Source organism: Argentina silus, assembly GCF_951799395.1.
Source record: "Argentina silus genome assembly, chromosome: 3".
Classification (NCBI taxonomy): domain Eukaryota; kingdom Metazoa; phylum Chordata; class Actinopteri; order Argentiniformes; family Argentinidae; genus Argentina; species Argentina silus.
This window is the reverse complement of record NC_139657.1, coordinates 19121865-19143898: the sequence shown is the minus strand read 5'-3', so window position 1 is coordinate 19143898 and position 22034 is coordinate 19121865. Positions and strand designations below refer to the sequence as shown.

Here is a 22034-nt window from a genome sequence, read left to right as displayed (position 1 = left end):
TTTACTTCCTGTAGGTTGAATTAAAAACTGAAATAACATTTTAAAAAAACGCCAATAATTTATTATCTTGTCAAATAATGTTATTATTTTATATGTTTTAGTTGATCATATTATGATTTGTATGTTCATCAGCAAAACCAACTTTATTTTAGAATTAGATTAAAGCATTTTCAGTTTCGTTTCTGCCAAATGACGAGTAGCCTTACGGGTGTGTGCACTACAGAAAGGTTAGTCGAGGTGTTGATCACAATAGCCCAGTTATCTCCCGCAAGAAAAAAATATGTCATCGGTCGTGTCTCAATATGTTACTGAAATTCTTTGCGGAAATCAAGGATGTTTGGATTTTAAACAGCTTGACAAGGTCATTGGTCAAAAGTTCACGGTTGCCGATGAGGTCCTCCTTGGAATACTTTCTAACAGCGGAAAATTTGCAATATATGAGGGCAAAGAAAAGGCTTCTGGTCGATGTATGAGTCACGACAGTATTATTGTAGCCAAGACTTCACTGCGACTCTGTCAAAGCCCATCTGGAGAGTGTTTTCAGTGCGACAATTTACACTTGTGTAGGTACTCTGTATGCGGTAACTGTAGGTTCAGGTAAGTGGTTCATCATGATAAGCCCTATAAGCAGGTATTGTTCACCTGTAGGTTGCAGTGTACTCAATTATTTGCTTTGTCCCATGTTGGGTCTACAAGGATTTAATAGATGAATAAATCATGTTTTAATTGTCTAATTCTAGTGTAGACGACTGCTTTGGTTACTTATTTAATCGTCTTATTAAGTCAGACTCTCAGATGAGAGTCTAGGTTCATATATTTACATATTTAATTGCCTCAAGAAAAACCTGTTGCTTTACTTTGCCTTGTGACTCACAAATGACAGCCAGTGGTTACACAATGGGGATTTAATTGCTATGGTGAGCCCAGTGAATAGCTATGATAAAGCAATTTTGTTGTCACATCTCCATAGACACAAAAACATCTGTATACCTCCCTCTAAATCCTCTAGCTAGACTCCATTGTTGTTACTGTAGTGTATGGTATGCAAACATTACACTGATATAATACATGAATATCTTTTTGAACTATACAGCAACAAATGCAAAAATCCACACAGCCTAGATTCCCCATACAATGAGGATGTTTTGAGGAAGATGGGTCTTCAGGAGCTGGGAATGGCAGAGTTGTCTCAGCTGCTGCTGCAGAATGACCCCTATCTGCTGCCTGAGGTAGGTGGAACTAACCATGTCCTCAGGCCCTCTAACGAAAGTGTGGTGCCGGAGGATAGGTTGGGCCAGTCCCCATTATAAATCATACTACTTGTATAATATAATGCTTCTATTACTGTAGCATGATGGAAATAGCTCCACCTTTCCTTCTGGTAAAGCATCATTTTCACCCTATTGTATTTACCCATCAAACTGATGGTGGCTGAATTTGCCACTTTCAATTTCACATTTAGTTCTACAGAATGTGAAAGTGAAAGATATACTGTAGCCTACTTGTACATAGCTATAGCTGATCTCCCTATGAACTGTCCTGCACTGTACTGTACTCTACTTTTAACTTCAGATTTTTGATCATTTCCCTTCCATCTGTTCTCAGATCTGCTCACATTATAACAAGGGTATTGGTGAACATGGCTCCTGCAAGTTTAAGACCACCTGCACCAGTCTCCACCTTTGCCTGCACTTCCTCCAGGGTGACTGTAAGTTTGGGGCGGCGTGCAAGAGGGCCCACACCTTCGACGCCGCCACCATGAAGATCCTGAATGGACGAGGCTTCAGCCCAGAGAACATCAGAATCCTCAACAAGATCTACAAGAACAAGTTCCTGATCCTCGGTCACAAAGAGAAAACTGCTGGTGAGAGGACTGGTAAAGAAAAAAAAAGAAAAATCTAATCCATGCAAATTTCAGGTTTACTGTGGCTGTTGCTAGGCTGTCTGTTAAACAAGCTTTGTCAGAGCAATGCAATAGTTTGTGTCAGGCTGCGTTTGACGACATTGCATTCAATATCTATACTTGACTATGACTATGCTATGTAATATTGTATGTATACAATACACTTGAAATCTACTGTGGTGTTCTCACAGTGCTATCAGAGGAGAGCTTTATTAGCTGTTGGCTAGTGTTGAAATTCTTGGAGTCTTTTAAGGGTCTAATACAATGTGCATAAGGGAGAGATACAGCAAACACACGAAGGACCTCTGAGGGGACCTAGTGCTGGTTGTCAGAAACTGAAACTTCAAGTAGTGGAAAAGTACCAGACAATGACCTCACTCAGCCCCCTCTTGCTCTGTTATCCTATGGGCTGCTTCGTGCCTGTGTGTATCCATCCCCAAGGTCAACATGCTGAATGGCACCAGCAGCTTGGCCTAAGACTAAGATAAAGCTAATCCTCCTGGGAACAGAGAGACAAGACGGCTGTAGCAGCTTCTGTAATACTAATGCGTTATGTGCTGTAACATATGAATCAACCAGAATCACTTTCCCGTCTCTAGCGTCTGTCCCATGTTCAGCCTCCCCAGCCCTTCCCGTGGTGAGAAGGCCTTCTCACCAAACCTCCACTAGCTCCACAAATGAGGCAGACGCGAATGAAATCTGCCTCTTCTTCATCCGCAGACACTGCAGCTTCAAAGGTAACATCTGGATGAACACCTGAATTATTATTAATTTTTTTTAATCAACTTTGATGTTTATTGATGTTAAGTGTTTGAGATGTCAAGTTTTACAACACTGTCTTTGTTGTTGTGTTTCCTGTCAGAGAAGTGTGTTCGTGTTCACTACCACCTGCCTTACAAATGGCAGATCCTCGACCGAGACGGAGTGACCTGGAAAGACTTGCCCAATGTGGAGGATATTGAGAAGGCCTACTGTAGCCCTGGGAATGACACGAGGTACTTTTACAGTACAGTATGCTGTACCAGATTTAGTCTGGAGGGTGTTATACCAAATTCCAAGATATTATCTAATTTAATCCTGAAGATGTATGGCTCTGAAATGTGAAATGATATTGACTCAGTGTGGTGGAAATCTTTGTCTAGGGGATTTACCACAATAACGATTTCAGTGAGACAGTGAGAAAAAATGCACGAACACAATATCTGTTTAGTAGGTTTAATAATGATTGCAAGCATAGCAATCTGCACCGTACGAACAGAGAGCCCCAATACAAGTTACAGCATACAATTTACACTCTTCACATGGGCATACATCGGTAGACAACCTTGAAAAACAGTGGCATGATCTATAGCAATCCCTGCTAACATTCTGGGGCGGCAAAGAGGGAACAATGGTCCCACAGTTATAAGGCTTACATCTCTATCTGCTAGGAACATTCTGGACTTTGAGAAAACAGAGATGTGCTTTCTCAAATGCTACCATGGCAAGTTTTTAGACAGTTTGACGTTGAGTTGACGACCACTCCTTTACAGGCCGTAAATACAATGTCACACTAAAATGTGTTATCTTACTTTTGCTAGCTAGGCTGTCCCTTCCCGCCTGGTACCAGGGAGTTAGAGGTGTCGGGAGTACATTCTACTATATTACAAATGTGTTAGGAGGTTTAAGTACATATGTTTCTATCATGTTAACAGTCACTTTATGGATTAGGAGGTTAACTTCTGGAATGTTCTAACACTACTTGGAAGAAAGAACCACACAGTACAATTCGTAAAGGAATGTATGTTAACATAATAAATGATCATTAATCTGTTGTAAGTGCACATACTGGTTTTTCCATTACACTCAGCAAAGTAAGAGTACATTCTAAGCTACAGGTAAAGATATTTCCTGTGTTCCTACGACCTTTAGGGGCGGAGTCATGGGGAAGAGAAGGGAGTGTGGTAAAATTAATGGAAGCCAATAGGGAACATTTTGTGAACAACTTTGTCTTTTTTAATCTTAGTTCCTCGTTTTGAGCTACAGTACCATTGCAACATTACCAGTATGTATTCAACAGTCTGACAGATCGTTTACGGAAGTCTTGTATGGAAATAATAAATTACCACATTTATTAAATACACACAAAACAGGAAGTTTTGTCATTTGGATGAACTATCCCTTTAAAGGGTTAGTTCATTTTTTGACCTCCAGATCACATTCCGAACATGTGAGCATGTGAAAACGGCTTCCAAATGTGCTCTGTAGATCAAAAGCACTATCTTATCACTTGTGTTTACTAAGGAAGTGCTTGAATGTGTGCACTTATTATGAAGTGTTAGTAGTCAATCAGATGTTTAATTCCAGAATCCTGTTTTGTGATGTGCATATCAAGTACTCCTAATTTACTCCTATTACTAGTAGTAAATTAATGAAGTGCGCTGCCCCTATCACGTCTCCAGTGGAGGGAGGCAGCCTGTCAACTTCCTGACAGAAGTGATGAAGTGTGGAGGGTCCCCAGTTCGTCGCCTGTCCACTGCCTCTTCTGTCACCAAACCCCCCCACTTCGTCCTCACTACGGAGTGGCTGTGGTACTGGAGGGATGAGCAAGGCCAGTGGGAAGAGTATGGTTTGGAGGTCAGTGCAAATACTGTACATGGTTTAAAATGTGTCCTTCTCCACTTCTGTAATTTATACACGACACATGGCCAAAAGTATGTGGACACCTGAACATCACACCTATATGCGCTTGTTGAAACATCTCATTCCAAAACCATGGGCTTTAATATGAAGTTGGTCCCCCCCCCTTTGCTGCTATAACAGCCTCCACTCTTCTGGGACTATTCCTACTCCACTATTCCTCCTCCACCAAACTTTACAGTTGGCACTATGCATTCGGGCAGGTAGCATTCTCCTGGCATCCGCCGAACCCAGATTTGTCTGTCAGACTGCCAGATAGTGAAGCGTGATTCATCACTCGAGAGAACGCCTTTCCACTGCTACAGAGTCCGATGGCGGTGTGCTTTACAGCACTGATGTTAGGCTTGTGTGATGTTAGGCTTGTGTGCGGCTGCTCGGCCATGGAAACCCATTTCATGAAGCTCCCGACTAACAGTTCTTGTGCTGACGTTGCTTCCAGAGGTAGTTTGGAACTCTGTAGTGAATGTTGCAACCGACGATAGACAATTTGTATGTGCTACATGCTTCAGCACTCGGCTGAGCTGTTGTTGCTCCTAGATGTTTCCGCTTCACAATAACAGCACTTACAGTTGACCGGGGAAGCTCTAGCAGGGCAGAACTGACTTGTTGGAAAGGTGGCATCCTCTGACAGTGCCACATTGAAAGTCACTGAGCTCTTCAGTACGACCTATTCTACAGCCAGAGTATGTCTATGGAGATTGCATAGCTGTATGTTTACTTTTATGCACCTTTTAGCAATGGGTGTGGCTGAAATAGCCAAACCCACTAATTAGAAGGGGTGTCCATATACCCTTGGCCATGTAGTGTACATGTAAACACAGCCCTGGTGTGTATGGCGAGTCTCCCTCTGCCATGGAGATAAATCCTACAGTAGCAGTATACCCTGTTCAGATACATCCTACAGTAGCAGTATACCCTGTTCAGATACGTCCTACAGTAGCAGTATACCCTGTTCAGATACGTCCTACAGTAGCAGTATACCCTGTTCAGATACATCCTACAGTAGCAGTATACCCTGTTCAGATACACATATTTGACATGACAATGAATGACAGAGGAGGTTGGCTAAAGCAGAAACTGAGACGAGGCTAACCCGTCCTTCAAAATGAATTACCTCTCTGAAAAATAATACAATATAACTTGTACTGTGACTTTAATGCACACTGGTGATATCTGGTGATTGAGCTGTGGTGTCATTCTCTGTAGGCTGGTGAAGAGAAGGTGGCCTCTGTCACCTCTAAGACCCTGGAGAATGTGTATCTGGCTGACACAGACAGTGAGATTCCATTTGGTACTGGCGGTCACAAGTACATCCTCTATTTTAAAGGTACAGTATAAACCCAGCGACGTCTATCCAGCCTGTCCTACACTCTTAGAGAAAAAGGTTATACTTCCAATGATTCTCTTTTGGGGCTTCATGTACTGTAGAATACTTTTGGAAGCCATTTTTCTAAGGGGATACCTACAAAAAACTATTTAACAATAAATCTTTCTTGTGCTTTGTATTAGTACTTATTTTGCTGTTGTCTCTGATTCAGAGATGCATCAGCAGAATGTTAAATACAAGACCAAAAGAGAGGTTCGAAGGAGGCCCCGCTTTGTCTCAGCTCAGGATGTGGAGGCTAAGCTGAAGAGGTAGAGTATAATATTATTGTCGTCTTCAATCCCCACATGTTCCTCATCTGTATTTGTGATCATGTTGCATGATTTAGCACTTTCCATTTAAACATTACATAAAGATATTCAGTCACTATAACTGGAAATACCAGTAGGTATTGTTATGAAAATCACTAGCCAGTCAACAGGCTGCCTACAGCCTACATCTGAATCAAACTAGCCTAGGATCAAACAGCCCTGCTGAACTTCCTGTATTTCCGTCTCCATGGTACTATAGTGTGTCCAAAGAGAGTTCTAGCTCCTCCTCTGTGGCTGTCCCTCCACACTGGGACAAGGGAGCCCTGGTTGACTCCACATACACGGTACACACACACACACACACACACGCATGCACGCACACACACAGCTTGTTTGCATGTGGTAACATGTTGGTGGCCATGGTATAGTTTCATAGTGTAAGGTACATATGATTTCAAAATACATGCACAGAAATATCTCTTACCTCATGGCCCCATGAACCACACTAAAAGTCTGAACTTTTTCTTCAGCTGGTTCGTCTATCATGCTCCAAGTCAGAGTACAAAATGATAGAGAGCCTGTTCAAGCGCACCATGACCAGTAGCACCGTCCACAGCATCAAGAGGATCCAGAACCCCTCTCTCTGGAGGGTCTTCCAGTGGTAAGTACAGTATGTCATTCAAAACTAGCCGAAGCAATCATCCATAAGGGAAATCGATGGTGCTTCATATCAAAGAAACATGCTAGCATTTTAAAATATCCTTTGATCCTCAGTGTTTTCTGACTGTTTTGTGTGTGTTTGTGTTTAGGCAGAAGGAGCAGATGAAGGAGAAGAATGGAGGGAAGGCTGTGGAGGAGAAACACCTCTTCCACGGCACAGAGAAGTCTTTCATAGATCCTATCTGTGAGCAGAACTTTGACTGGAGGATCTGCGGTGTCCATGGAACACTTTATGGCAAAGGTGAATGTTTCTCTACTGCTGTATCAACAGTCAACCAATAGCAAATACACACATTTTCACTGCTTCTTATTTTATGTTTAAACATGTCTAGGTTAGGTTTAGGGAATTCTTTATAAATCCCCATGAGGAAAGTGGTTTGTCAATCAATCCAGCAGCCACCATGAAAAAAATGATATTTTTTTATAACATCTAAAACAATCACAAGCAAATTGCTGTAGTGCATTCGCTGATACAACTTATTGTTATTTTTCCAGGGAGCTACTTTGCCAGAGATGCCGCATACTCCAACACTTACGCCAAGTCTATTGACGGCAAAGCCAAGAAGATCATGTTTGTGGCTCTAGTCCTGGTTGGAGAGTTCACCAAGGGAAAGAGCAGCTACATGCGCCCCCCTGAGAAAGGAGGCAGCAACAAGGGCTTCTACGACAGCTGTGTCGACTCAGAAAACAACCCATCCATCTTTGTTGTGTTTGAGAAACACCAGATTTACCCAGAGTTCATTATTGAGTACTCTTAAGATCTATAGGTTTCAATGTATTGTGCTAAGACCAAATGCTGCTCAGGTTGACTTCACAATTACCTTACAATTTCCTCAAATAGCAGAATATGAAACAAAAGAGGTTTCTCTTTAACTGGCTATAGAGCAGCTGTACTGGAAGCTAGCTGACTGTATGTATGGTTGTTGGGTCTTTCATACTTATTAATCTCTCTGGAAATCCTGACCCTGTGAGGTAAATGCACAGATTAATGAAAATGTCTCAAAGTTTCACTGTGTTTCAGATTACTACTGTTAAATGGTGAAAAGTGAAAGATAAACCGTATTCATAGAGATAGAAATGTTATTCATCCTGTGCATGAAATACATTCATGTGTAATAAATATGAAATGTAGCTTTGAATTTACATTGTAAAGTATACGGTAAATTAAATAAGTAGTCGTATGCACTCTTTTGACTGTTATTTTCAGAATAGAGTCCAAACGCAGTTTGTGCAATTTGTGTCGGCAGTAACAGGTGAAATTACCACAGCGCTGGGGTGCTGCCTCACCTGCTGCCTCACCTGCTGCCTCACCTGCACTCAGGTGGGTGGAGTAGCAGTAATAGAGGCGTGTTCATGACATTGAGCAGGTCAAGTGCTATCAGCTGCGCAAAAAATTCTGGTCTTGAAAATAGCACTAATATTTCTGACACACCCCCTAGTGCCACCGCTAGGGTCCGCATTTGCACTAAGACCTTTATTTTTACGCTGTTATAGCCATAAATTATACAGAGGATGACTCATAATCATGCAGTTGTCTAACGCTTGTCTGTGTTTGCAATAAAGGTTCATAACTTCAAAGTCCCTTTCAGCATTTATTTCACCATTGCATGTACACTTTCATAGCATGTCATCATTTTCATTTAGAATTCAATATGAATATTTCAGCAACTAACTACTGGCTGTCTTTCCCTGAATTGATCACAGTAAATGAATTATATGCGACATGAAATTCCAAAGCAACACTTGAGATCATCACAAATAACCCCCTTTCATTGGGAGGTGCATTATATACATTAAAGCTTCAGAAAATATATTCAGTCACATCAGAGCTTGTCAACTGGAGAGGGAATATGAAGTGGAGGGAGCTGATATTGCTTTCATTGTATAATTGTTCAGTTAATTTGTACAGTAGAACATTGACTCCAAAACAAACTAAGTCATAGTCATAGTCATATAAATAGCACAGCAGCATTTATACATTAGAAGATCAATGTGTGATAAAATAATACAAAATAACCAACAACAAAACAATTGGGCAAAGGTAAAGAAAATTCCCATGATAGTTTTAGCCGAGCCTGAATTAATGTATGCCCATATTCATCATGATTGATTGTATGGTTGTTGATCTAGTCTCATGTAGCCATACCTCCAAATCGTGTTGTTCTCATGCCTCTTTTGGAGGTCTTTTAGGAGGAATTTTAGATTAGCAGATCTGGCTTGGATTGAACTGGATGGAGTGATGGGAGAATGTGCTCGCAATTTCATTGGATGTGACATTCCAAGAATCGTCCCCCTACACGCCCGTAGAATGGTTGTTTGTTGTTATGTGAGTCATCTTTTCTGACCGGGTAGGACTATTTTGAAGAGAGTTGTTGCCTACGCTAGTTTTGCAACACTGAATAAAATGGATAATGGATAAGAAAACCTGAAGGAAAAAACTAATTCGTTTTTTTTGGAGCTCTGCCCAAGCAAGGTATTTGATTGGTTAAATGTGTCATGAGGCGTCAATCATTTCAAACTGGTTTCCACCCCTTTGTATCTACTTTCTGCAAAGGATTTCCCCAGGCTTTCCAAACTAGGAAAGCACGTATGCATGTATGTATGCATGTATGTATGTATGTATGTATGTATGTATGTATGTATGTATGTATGTATAATACAGAGGTCAATGCATGCAGTCATCAGTTATGTTTAACATAGCAGCCTTTTACCACAAGTCCTCCCTTCCCCCACTCTCAGTTCCCGCCAGTCTTCTTCTCTGTCGAATCACCGTGGCAATCAATGTGCCATTGGCAGGGGCCTTAGGGAGGGCTTGACCTCAGTCCAGCACACTGCCTGATTAAAAAGGTGGGCCGCCCTTGGTCCGACCTCACTTTTCATGTGCTAATTGTCATTTATCATGGGGGCATAGTAATGGCCGCTCCTCTATTCACATTCAGTCCATCCCCCATTTCAGTCCTCCGGGGATGAAAGCACAGGGACAGAGATAGGCACTTGAAGTCTTATTTTTAAGTGAAAGAGCTCCTCTATTTTTCTTATCTAACTTATGTACAGTACAGTATGTACGGTACATCATTAGAATCAGCAATCATTGGATGGTTGTACCATAGAGATCTTTATGGGTTGTAGCAGTTTCATAGACAAGAAGGGAGCTTCTATTCTTCTGCAGGGGGAGTAACTGCAGGGGGAGTAACTGGCTCTACTGCCATCTCTCTTTTAGTGATTTTCACATGAATTCCATTTTTGGGTCCAAGAGTACTGAAGGACTTCAACTCCAGAGGAACCTGTAAAGAAAAAGAAGAGCAACAAATAATTTGCTAGATGGCTAAAACAGAAAGACACAGTAGAGATTGAGCTGCCGCCTTGAGCTATCTACATGTGACAGTATTATCAGGTCTTCTTTTGAATACAAGAAATCCCCTGTGAATGCTTAAGTTGGGACAATGGCCAAAAGAAGATACCTGTGGTGAAACAAAACTCACCTTTGTCTCTGAGCAGGCGACGATGTTGAACTTCCTAAAGATGTGCACCAGGGCCATCTTGATCTCCAGCTGGGCCAGCCTCATGCCCACACAGCTGCGGGGCCCTGCTCCGAACGGCAAGTACACAAATGGGTGTCTGCTGGCCTTGGCCTCAGGTGTAAACCTGGAGGAAAGTGGAGAGGAAAAGAGAGGAATCAGTACTGGGCCCATACTCACAGTAGGAGGGGAGAGCCTATGCACACTAAAATCAATGCAAATGTATATATTGTGGTAGCTACAGTAGGTTTTCAGTCCAAGTTTCCACTGTCAAAGGAATTCAAAGGCCAGTAGCCATAAGTGATAGTTTGTACTGTTTGTACCTAAGTCACATCAATGTACTGCATGTCTGAAGCACTCAATGTTGCAGATTTTGTGTTGGTGCAGTAGTATTGTTACCATTGTCATTGTGAGACTGTGTATGAGCAGTGGAGCAGGGGTGTATCACTACTGTGTGGTAGACACTCAATCACAACTGAAGGTTCAAGGTAATAGCGATCAGTCATGTCACTGTACATTAATGGCATTCTATGAGTATGACGCACAGAACATCCACAATGGGAGGAGATGACGTGATACAGTGTTAACAGTAGCTGTGGTGAGAGTCTTCACTTTGTCAGACTAAGGCCATGTTTTTAAGCATTTGTATTGAACATGTACATACATGTATTTAACAGAAGGCTTTTTGAGTGTGTAGGATTGGAGAGTTGTCCTACCTCTCAGGGATGAACGACTCAGGCTCAGGCCAGTACTCTGGGTCATAGTGGAGGAAGCCTGCTGGGATCTCCAAAATGGCTCCCTTAGGGAAGAACTGTCCATTCACCACACAGTCCTCTTCAACATCACGGGCAAACCTGCAACAACAATGGCTAATTGATCTCAACAAGAGGACATGGGATGTCACTTTGGACATAACAAAATGGCAACTCCTCTTAAGAGCTCCAACAGGAAACCTGGACATCAACATATATTCACATTCACAACGTGTCTTGTGTCTCCTCAACTATAGTAAGCATACATATGTGAGGTTAAACGACCATACTGTATGTTATTCAGACTTCACTAAGGTGTTTACCTGAATCCAGGAGGGTAGAGGCGCAGAGCTTCAGATATGACCATGTCTAAATACTTCAGCTCCTGGACGTTGTTGTAATCTGGGGAATCCTACAACAGAAGAAGAACACAACCACGCATTGAACGGTGAGTGATCACATTGCAATTCATCCTGATTCCAGCAGGGAGCAGCAACACATCATGCTATTCATATTTGGGTCTATGCGACGCAGAACATCAAACCACGGCTCATGTTCATATGACTGGAAGAACAGTTGAACTTCAAGTAGTAGGTCATGTGACTGAGGCATAAAGTACATGGCAAAGTAAAGCACAGCACTTGCCCTGTGAACCATCCGAAAGAAACACGTGCCATGTTGGATTAAATCTTCACCTTCACAAACCGTTCAAAACCAATCAGTGAAATATGACCATTCCAGAGGAAATATACTCCTCATGAAAGGGATTATTATTTTCCCAAAAGATGAAGAGAGATTAATGAGAGCCATTCAAAGTGTGGTTCATGGAAATGTATGTAAAGCCCCTCTGATGGCCATCCCTATTTACCATTGAGCCACAGTGGAGCCACAGTGCTTTTGAACCCCATGGTGAGAAGGGTGTGTGTGTGTGTGTGTGTGTGTGTGTGTGTGTGTGTGTGTGTGTGTGTGTGTGTGTGTGTGTGTGTGTGTGTGTGTGTTTGTCTGTGTGCTTGCATGCGTACGTGTGTGGCTGGCTGGCTGGCTGGCTGACAGTAGGGTTGGAGGGCCAGTCAGCGCCATGCGTGGAGCCCGTGAAGACGGCCCCATTGTCTGACTCTGCTGTCACTTCTCATCGGGCGGCACACAATCCCACAGGGGAGTGACATGCCCCTAATGAGCACTAAGAGCTACGCAGCGCTCTGCTCCACTGATAAAGCCTCAGCCCGCACTGCCGCAGCCGTGGCCGCTGGACCTGTTGTATAAGATGGGCTTTTTGTCAAGGAGAGCCTCAGCACAGCACAGCTCACTGCCTGCCATGGAATGACAGGCTGGCTGACACAACGTCATCAATGTGTCCTCTCACAACGCCGTGCTCTCTCAGACCTCTCCACCTACCTCTCAAACAGACAAGGATAAAACACAACACCACGCAAACAGTGTTCTCGCCTGCAGTACTGCTCGTACCTAATGGTTATTCATGACTGGTTAACTTCTAGGAGAGGGGACGGATCATCAGTGTTGAGTTGGAACATTTGTATTCATGGTGCCATGGTTTCCTCATTATGCAGATTCAATGACAATTGCTTATCCAAATCCTGTGGGGAGTTTAACAAAGCTGACTCAACAAGTTGATCTGGAACACATCGGTCTGTGTGTGTGTGCTTACACATCATTGTGCGTGCGTGTGTGTGTGTGTGTGTGTGTGTGTGTGTGTGTGTGTGTGTGTGTGTGTGCGCGTGTGTGTGTGTGTGTGTGTGCGCGTGTTTGTGTGTGTGTGTGCGTGCGCTTAGGTCAAATACCCTCTTTCTGCTCCACAGGGCGTAACACAGGTCACAAGATGTGGGGAGGTGCATCAGATATCTGTGTTTGGTGTGTGTCAGCTGTTTAGCCATCACATTAAGCCCACTGTTTGTTTGAACGGCTCCCAGGAATTACAGAAAACATACTCCCTGTCAGTGAAGGCTGCCACAGCAACATTTCCATCACGGCTGGGATGTGTATGAATTGGACTCAGGAACAATAGAGAAACCTGCTGATGAAGGATGACCTTGCCCTCACAGGAATGACATACACTCACAGGGATCAAAGGGAAGGAGGGAGAAAGAGACAACAGGGAGAGAGAGAGGGAGGGAGAAAGAGACAACTGAGGGTGAGAGATGGGGAGGGAGGGAGAGAGAGAGAGAGTGAGTGAGAGAGATGGGGAGGAAGAGGGAGAGAGAAAGTGAGAGGGGGGGGGGGGGGGGGGGGGGGGGCATCTGGAGCCATGGCTGTGTTCACAGTTCACACTCCTGGGCAGGCAGAAATACAGATAGATATTTACGGTCTGATAAGCGTGCTAGGCTTGCTGGGCTCTGTGTGGCGGGAGCTCCATCCACCCATCTCTGCTCAGCGTGATGCCAGACAGAAATAACACAAGGAGCTGGAGCGGCACTAAGCTGCTAATGGAGGGGCTGGGTGGAGACCCGACGAGCGGCTGCTGTCCTGTCTTCTGTCCCTGTCCTGGGGGCCGCCAGAGGGCACTGAGGCCCCGGAGCACTGACCCATCCCCGCCCCCCCCCCCCCCCCCCCCCCCCCAACCCTATCTTCAACATCCCCATCTCAGACCCCCTCCAGCTACTAAGTCTCGAAGTTTGCTCCCTGTACTGTAGGCTCGGTACATTGGAAATAATGGATATTGTGGCATGGGCAGTGTCCTGTGAGAGAGTGCCCTGAGATGCCCTTCAGATGACCTGAATACCTTTTCAGACTCTTTTAGACCCTTACAGACTCCCTGTAGGACACAGTGAGTCTCACACATCAGTCTTGGAAAAGGGCAGAGCAGCTGCAGAGACCTACGGTCATACGGACGACCACTCATAAAGTCGGCTGTTTCATCCCTTCACCATCTACTCATAGCAATATATACATCTCAATGTGTATGACTACTACTAATCTACTAATACTAGCAGCTCTCATACAGCTCTAGTACAGCTAATTCAGCTTTACCTTTTCAGACCTGATAACACTGAGCAGCAGCAGAAGACCAATCCAACTCCAGACTAGCTAAAGAGGCAGGCAGCACTCTCCCAAGATCTATATCATAAGAGAGGTCAAACCTTGAAGAACCAACTGGCAGGCCATATACCAGTTAAAAAGTACCCCTACTCACAGCTCCGATACACACTATACTCTACTCTATACAACGCTATATTCCATGTACTACAAAACAACATCCGCTGTATAAAACAAGGTACAGTTCTGCAGGGGAAGAAATCCGAGAGCGGCCTTCAACATCGACCCCGTCCAACAAAAGCACTTCGAACACAAAACACAGCCGTGGAGTCGCCTACAGAAGTAAATATCACATTCGCTGTGTTTCATTGAAATTCATTAAAGACGAAGAGTCCTGCGATGTTCAAAGGAGCACCCTGCAAACTCAGAGGAATATTCCAACTTTACCCCGGCGTATTTCCCAAGCCCCTGAGTGTTAATATACCTATACCTCTGCAAATGAGATTCATTTATGCAGTCTGAATACATGAGCTTGGCTTGGAGCTCAATCTCTTATCAGCAAGTCAGACTCAAAGTGCCTGGGTGTCCTTATCCCCCCCCCCCTCATCCCTTCATTACAGGGGCCTATTTGGAGGAGAAAAACAACCAATTACTATGTGAATATGTGAGCTGAAGCCCTCCCTTTCATGCCCAGTTTGCCTCAGTGTTTGTGCTTTCATGTCCTGTGGCCTGGCTGCCACACAGCCACACAGCCAGCCAGCCCTCGACCCCCAGCACAGTCATTCTAGCTTATTTAAATTCTATTGGCCCCAATTGAATGCGAGGGCCCGGAGAGGTGCGTTGGAGACAAAGCAGTGCAGCAGTTCGCAGCGCACGGCGCCCTCCTTATCTACCCTGCATCCTGTGGGGTTGCCATGGAAACCGTTACTTATGGTTATTGATAGTGATAGAGGCGTGTATATGTTCAAACAAGAGATGGCTTTGGGGGATTGTTAATACACAAATGCAATGACTGTCAGTTTGCATTGTCTTCTAATAGTCTGGAACAAAGGGAAAAGAGGGGCGGGGGGGATCTGTGTTCTCTCTCTCTGCAAACACAAAGCAAACACAGTAGAATCTCTCAATGTGACTTTACAGACCTCTCTCCACTGACTAATCCTCTCAATCTCAATCAATCTCTAGACCAACACTAATTACGTTAAAGATAAAAACTAGGAAAAAGAGAGGGAGCACTTTGACGATAGGGAATTTGTCGACACAACTCTCAATCTGGATGAGATATTAAAAAGTAATCTGAGACGTTATGCAAAAAAATCTAAGCCATAATTTGGCTGGTGACATCACAGTGGAGAACACAAAGCAGAACACCACAATGAGAGCACAAGACTGTAAAATTAAGAACAAAACATTTAAGTCTGCCTTTCTGTTCTACTTGCGGGTAATTATTCTACCGGCCAAATAGTTAATTAGTGTGACTAATTGCTGAACGTGTTGGGAGGAAATTGATTGTGTTCTTATCACCTGGAGGTAGGCCAACATAAAGAGGGGAGAGAGAGTGGACACACACACACACACACACACACACACACACACACACACACACACACACACACACACACACACACACACACACACACACACATCACAAGGCATAGAGGAGCTGGTCAGTAGTACATGTTGGCTGTTCAGGTTCACTGCCCACCACCCTTAAGCTATTCTGTTGGCAGAAAACCTACCTCTAAATGCAAAGCAATTAAGATAAAGAGTTTGAATGACAAAAAAAACATAAAACCACCTGCCTGGCATACAAATAACATGGAACTTTCATATTAGCTCTCAATACAATGCAGTGAAGGCTGTATCTGCCCCTGAAGCAGAGTGTAAATGCGGAACACAGGGGTGTGTGGGGGGGGGGGGGGGGGGGGGACAGGTACAAACTGAGTTCAAGTTAAGCTCAGAGCACAAACACTAAACCAAACAGCCTGTTCTGCATTCTAGGAGGCAGACTCCTGAAGCGATCTCAAAGGCCTGCATACTGTGAATCTGAGGAAAGAGTTTTCAGAGCGCATTTACATATCTGAGGAACTCTGGGTCCACACTGGGGTGTGATGGAGAGAGGGATCCAGAATGTTCCAGAAATTAATACAATTAGATCAATAAGGCCATGCATCTGCCTCTCTCTACCTCACAACCGCCCTCTTTCTCTCTTTCGCTCGCTCTCTCTCTCTCTGGTCAACAATCTGCCAAAGCTTGATGCTGTGCAGGGGGACCAGGGGCAATCTTTTTTGTATTGATGGGGAGGGGGGACTTGTATTTAATTTTTGTGATGTGATTGAGTCATGTTTTTGACTCGTTGGTATTATTTTGTAAATGTTTGTATAGAATGTATTCTGTGAAATTGACTGTTTTCAATAAAGGCTTTTTAAAATGTGAATTTTGTCAGTCTCTCTCTCTCTCTCTCTCTCTCTCTCTCTCTCTCTCTCTCTCTATGTCTCTCTCTCTCTCTCTCTCTCAAACACACACACACACACACACACACACACACATTGAATTCCCCTTAACATACTAAATACACACTTCCTGTGCTAATCATCACACTATATGAAAGAACAGTCAACAGCTGGGGTAGGTCTATTCATTCACTATTCATTACACGTCAATAAAGCCTGGGATTTGAGGCTGTACACAGGTCAACTTCCAGTTGAGGAAAATTAGCATTTCAATTACTGTGTTGGAACAAGCAGCTGATCACAGTCATATCATATGCCAGAGTCTATTCTCATTCCCATATTCATAATCCTGGGATGAGGGGGAGAGGTTAAGAGCAGAAATCACACAGATAATGAATTACCATCCGCTCAGTTCTCTCTCTTCAATTTTGATGTGCATCCATGTAACATTTCTTTGACAACAAAAGGAATAGTGCACTTGAACACTGTCATTTCAGGAATTCACAGGATTTGGACACGTAATCCACACGGTCGGTTTTGAAGAGAGACTAGGGCAGAGCTGAAAGGAAATGAATGAAATGATCAAACCCTGAGGAGAGCTTCCATCTTACACAGATCTACAGTAACACTGCTAATTGTATCACCTTACATGGCCTACTTGTTCTCAGAAGTCCGTTTTATATAAACAGGAATAAGTAGGCTGTGTGCCGAGAAAGTAGATGTTTAACAAAATGTCAAAGCAATCTGCCTTGGGGACAAACTCCTGCTGTGTGCTACATGAACAAGTCACGAATCAGGAGTAGATACAGGTTTTTCCCCCCACCTCAGCAGGGGCTCCTCAACTAGCAATCAGCAGACATGCAGGTACAGTAAGCCAGTCATTACACCACTCAACATGAACACACACACGTACACACGCACACAAACACACACACACAAACACGCGCACACAAACACACGCACACAAACACACGCACACAAACTCGATCTCATTTTTCATCTACAACTTTATGATTTCTCAAGTTTAATCACTTGCACTATGCTAGAGAAGAGATAAGTATCGACTAGGTCTTTAATTTATATTAAAACTCACTTTCCGAAGCGGATACCATTTTAATTGAAACTGGCTGATATTTTGATTTGATGAATAGTAATAAAAAGCCCAGTTCCCCAGCCTGATTAGATTGGCTTCAGTAATGAGATCTAGTGATAGAGATAGTTCAGGCTGCCTGATAGTTACTTACTGACCACCTGGACTGCAGTGCAGTATATATTCTAATGCTCTATAGCGCCATAGCTTCAGTGTTCAAGTCAACCTATGAGATAAACACATGCACAAGCAGGATGCTTCAGCTTTGAGAAGGTCTGAAAATACAACCCATGTTGAAATGTAAAATAAAATAAAAGTAATTGGCCTCATATAAAAGTAGGGTATTGGAGCCAAATACTCAGCATCGTAAATAAACTCCCAGAAATGATGACATGATGATCCTCTCTGAGTTCTGTTATCCCCAAGCTTAAGATACTACAGCAGTGACGGTGAGGCTTAAACCATTTAATGAAGGGGGGATTCAGAGGAGGGGAGCCACTTGTGTTATCTTAACTATCCCTCTGAGATACCATTGCAAGGAAGTGCTCCGGGTTGTCATTAATTCGCTTGGAATGGTGAAAGCCTCATTCAATCTTAATACCAGGATCTGGGAGGGAGGTCTCAGTTCTCCTCCTCTCCCTCCGTTCCCATGCCTCTATCCAGCTCCATCCCTATACCCGAGATCCAGCTGGAATGCGATCCAGCTGGAATGTGAAGCCCCTCTACATCAACCCCCACTCCCCTGACCATCTCTGGTACGAGGCCATGAACTGCCTGTATCTCTCTCATGGCCCTATTCCTCCCATTCCATTCCACTGACTCCTCCTCAACCTCCTCTGTCTCACTACGAGTCGTTAGCCACAGAGGAAAGTTGGAAAGTTGACTCATAATGGAGAGCTTTAAATGGCTGGTTACAGGCCACACTGGACCTTAGAGAGTACCGAGTGTGTGTGTGTGTGTGTGTGTGTGTGTGTGTGTGTGTGTGTGTGTGTGTGTGTGTGTGTGTGTGTGTGTGTGTGTGTGTGTGTGTGTGTGTGTGTGTGGACAAAAAAAACAACTGCTCAGATGATATCAGGCATTACAAAAAACTGCTCAGATTCTATAGTAGGCTACATGCTGCAGTAATGCACAGTACTGTATGTGCTATCACAGATAAAGATATCCCAATGGGATGAGTAGATGTGGGTTTTTTGTACACACACATATATATATATATATATATATATAGAGAGAGAGAGAGAGAGAGAGAGAGAATATATATACACATTGTAGAATATGGAGTACAGTATGTTCTGTAACATAATGAAGGCAGTGTATGAAAGTGACGTTCACTCCTAAAGGAGTACGTCTGTGAGAGTGCTACAGAACAGAGTTCTGCGGGAGAGAGAGAGAGCAGCATGCTGAAGTGTCACTGCCATAAAGACAGGGTACAGGGAGAAGTCAACCAACCCATGTGACCTACTACTGCACATGCTAAAAAGTCAGAGTCAGATCACTCTCCTTCATTACTGCAGCTGGTGAATACTGTATTTAGTGAGGAGAGAGTATGGAGAGAGAGAGGACGGGGAGAGAGGACAGGCAGAGTGGATGAAGAGAGAGGACAGAGAGAGAGAGAGAGAGAGAGAGAGAGGGAGGGCGGACAGAGAGAGAGAACCCCGTTGCCCCAGCTGGAAAGAGCGCCCTAGTTTCAGTGTCCCGTGGAGCAGTTGAGAGTTGGGGAGAGAGAGAGAGAGAGAGAGGGGTATTTAAAAATGGCTGCCGTGGCGTGGTGTGACAGCTGTTGACATTCAGTCAGAACGCCGAATTACTGAACATTTTGTTTATGGCAATCGAAGACAGGCATATTACAGGGCTCCTTGCTTTGTTTTATGGGGCCCTCATGAAGACAACAGCATTTTGATGTCTCCATCTGTCACATGTCCCTCTACATCAAGATATAAAATGACACCATTACCTATACCATAGCTATGCAGTGGAAATAGCATTTTGAAACATATATTTTAAGAGGAAAGCGTAAGAGCAAATTTAGAAACATGTATTCACAACACATGAGAGTGTTATCAATGGTCGTTTAATCAATGTACCATGGGAAGATAGTTGCCTTGCCCCGTTCAAAGCCGTCTGGGAAACGCTGTGAGCATGAATAATGCAGGAGAGATGACCCTTCTGGCCATTGGGCTGGACTGAAATATCACTGACGTCAGCACTGAGCCCTGTGGTTCGCCACTGCAGGAGCCTGCAGGCTGACTGGGAAAGGATATTAAGCCCTGAGCCTTTCTCAAGGATCAGCCACAGTTCTCAATCCACCCCTCTTTTCCGGAGGATGCGTCGCTCTCTTCTCTCTGTTCTTCCGGGACGTGACAGGCATTGCTGATCAGGGAGCACACAGGCCCTTTATGGTGACGAGACTTGACTGCAGAGACCCTCCTGTCACACACACACACACACACACACACACACACACACACACACACACACACAAATGTGCACACACGCACGCACGCAGGCACACACACACACACACACACACTCCCCTTCAATCTTTTGTCTCTATTCTGATCACTCACATGTGAGATTGACACCTGATGGTCAAACATAAGCCTTACTTTAATCAAAGCTGTGTGCAACAAGAATTAAACAAAAGGTTATACAGGAATCTGAAGGGCCAGATTCATCCCTCCTATCAGGGTTTCATTACCCTTCTTTCACACTTATTCTCCCTCTCTTCACATCTCTCCTTTTATCTCCATCCCTCCCTCGCTCGCCCTCTCACCAATTTTCCTGCTCTATATACACCTTTCTAACCCTCCTCTTGTTCCTACAGTACCTCCTGTCCACCCTCTCACCCATTCTTCCCTCCCACCCTGCCCTCTTTCTGCCCATCCCTCTTGCTCTCTCCATCCCTCTTGCTCTCTCTACCCCCCCCCCCCCCCCCTCCCCCCCTCTCTCTCTCTCTCTGTCAGTGTGAGGTCAGGTTTCAGGGTCAGGGAGCCTTGGTGATGGGGAGTGAGAGGCTCAGTGCTCAAAGCCCCTTCTCTTTCCCTCTTTCTCTCCCCCCGCCCCCCTCTCTCTCCCTCTATTCTCACATAATCAAGAAGGCCCCAGCTTTTCAGGATCATTTGCACAATGACCCACAGGGGAGCATTCTGCTCTGCTCTGCTCTGCTCTGCACACTGCCTGGCCCTCATTTCACAGTTAGTCCAGCAGCACATACAGACAAGCCAGCCAGCCAGCCAGCCAGCCAGCCAGCCAGCCAGCCTTACTGTATTTTCATCCAGTCCAGTGAAGTACATGCAAAAGCGTTGGATGATAGGAGAGCCAAAATATCAACGCAGCAGGCAGAAGCTGCCTTATTGGAAGTGACTGGTATTACCCCATATAGAGAGCCAACTACACATACTCTGCCCATCTAGAGATCACAGGACAAGGCCCTAGTTAGATCTCTCCTCTATACTACACCTGGTTCAGACATTCTCAGAACCTCCTGCATTTGATCTGCAGCTCAATCAAGAAATGGATGCTAGCTTTTTCTTGGGCACACAATGGAAATATGCAAAAAGGCAACATAATTATATATTACAGTATATTCAGCGCACAGAAGTTGGTATTTGTAATAGAAAATACTCTGTGGTGAATGAAAGCCTGCCAAACGGGAATTGCATTACCAGTAGTTCACAGGCACTCGGAGACCCCTGACTGATACTGAGAATAGAGAGTAATTATTTAATATTCTGAAAGAGACGTATTTATGTGGGCGACAGCCTTGAACTCCAAACCACATGGGCATAAAAAAAATCTAATTGTTGTAGGCTGGCTACATAATTTTTTACACTACATAAAAAAACAACAACACTGCAATAAGCTGAACTACATAAGTAGGGGGTTATAAATAGGAAACATATGATACCGCGTTTCTCATCTAGCTCATAGAGCAGCTCCAACCCCGAGGTTACCACAGAGATGTCTATTGGTACAGACAGGCTGCTTAGGTTCCTGTCGGAGTCAGCAGTCAATTTTTGAGAGGTAAAAAACAGAGCCATTATTCAAGTTTGAGAGGTATCAATGAGAGCCAATGAGAGCGTGATCCCCTCTCTGACACAGCCCCCCTCCCCCCGGTCAGGATGTGGATGAATAATTGAGACAGGAAAGGTAAGATGTAAAACGCTAAGACTCAGACTCCCAGTCCTACTCTAGTATAACTCTCACTTGCTCTTGGTAGGTCTCTCTTTTTCTCTCTCTCTCTCTCTCTCTCTCTCTCTCTCTCTCTCTCTCTCGTCGCTGGCCTGCTTTTTCTCT

At 44.1% G+C, this 22034-nt stretch overlaps 2 protein-coding genes across 3 annotated transcripts in view; one reads left to right on the top strand and one right to left on the bottom strand.

Moving 5' to 3' along the window:
• The first annotated feature begins 216 nt into the window (after positions 1-216).
• Positions 217-8488, top strand: parp12a (poly (ADP-ribose) polymerase family, member 12a). Of its 2 annotated transcripts, none has more exons than XM_083667013.1 (12): positions 217-597; positions 1094-1229; positions 1606-1876; positions 2503-2640; positions 2766-2898; positions 4345-4519; positions 5789-5909; positions 6121-6217; positions 6477-6561; positions 6748-6878; positions 7027-7178; positions 7433-8488. In XM_083667013.1, the coding sequence occupies exons 1-12, from the start codon at positions 281-283 to the stop codon at positions 7693-7695; spliced, it is 2019 nt and encodes a 672-aa protein (XP_083523139.1). In that variant the 5' UTR covers positions 217-280; the 3' UTR covers positions 7696-8488. The 2 variants fall into 2 exon arrangements, with proteins under 2 accessions (XP_083523139.1, XP_083523140.1); XM_083667014.1 differs by having other exon boundaries at positions 1606-1864; positions 7433-8487.
• Positions 8489-9116: 628 nt separating this feature from the next.
• The window catches only part of tbxas1 (thromboxane A synthase 1 (platelet)), a 56749-nt gene continuing 43831 nt past the window's right edge, over positions 9117-22034 (bottom strand). Inside the window, exons 11-14 of the mRNA XM_083667015.1 lie at positions 11531-11619; positions 11172-11309; positions 10420-10582; positions 9117-10221 (exon numbers count right to left, since the gene is read on the bottom strand). Coding sequence (XP_083523141.1) covers positions 10093-10221; positions 10420-10582; positions 11172-11309; positions 11531-11619 — 519 coding nt within the window. The 3' untranslated portion in view covers positions 9117-10092. The remainder of the gene's footprint in view (positions 10222-10419; positions 10583-11171; positions 11310-11530; positions 11620-22034) is intronic.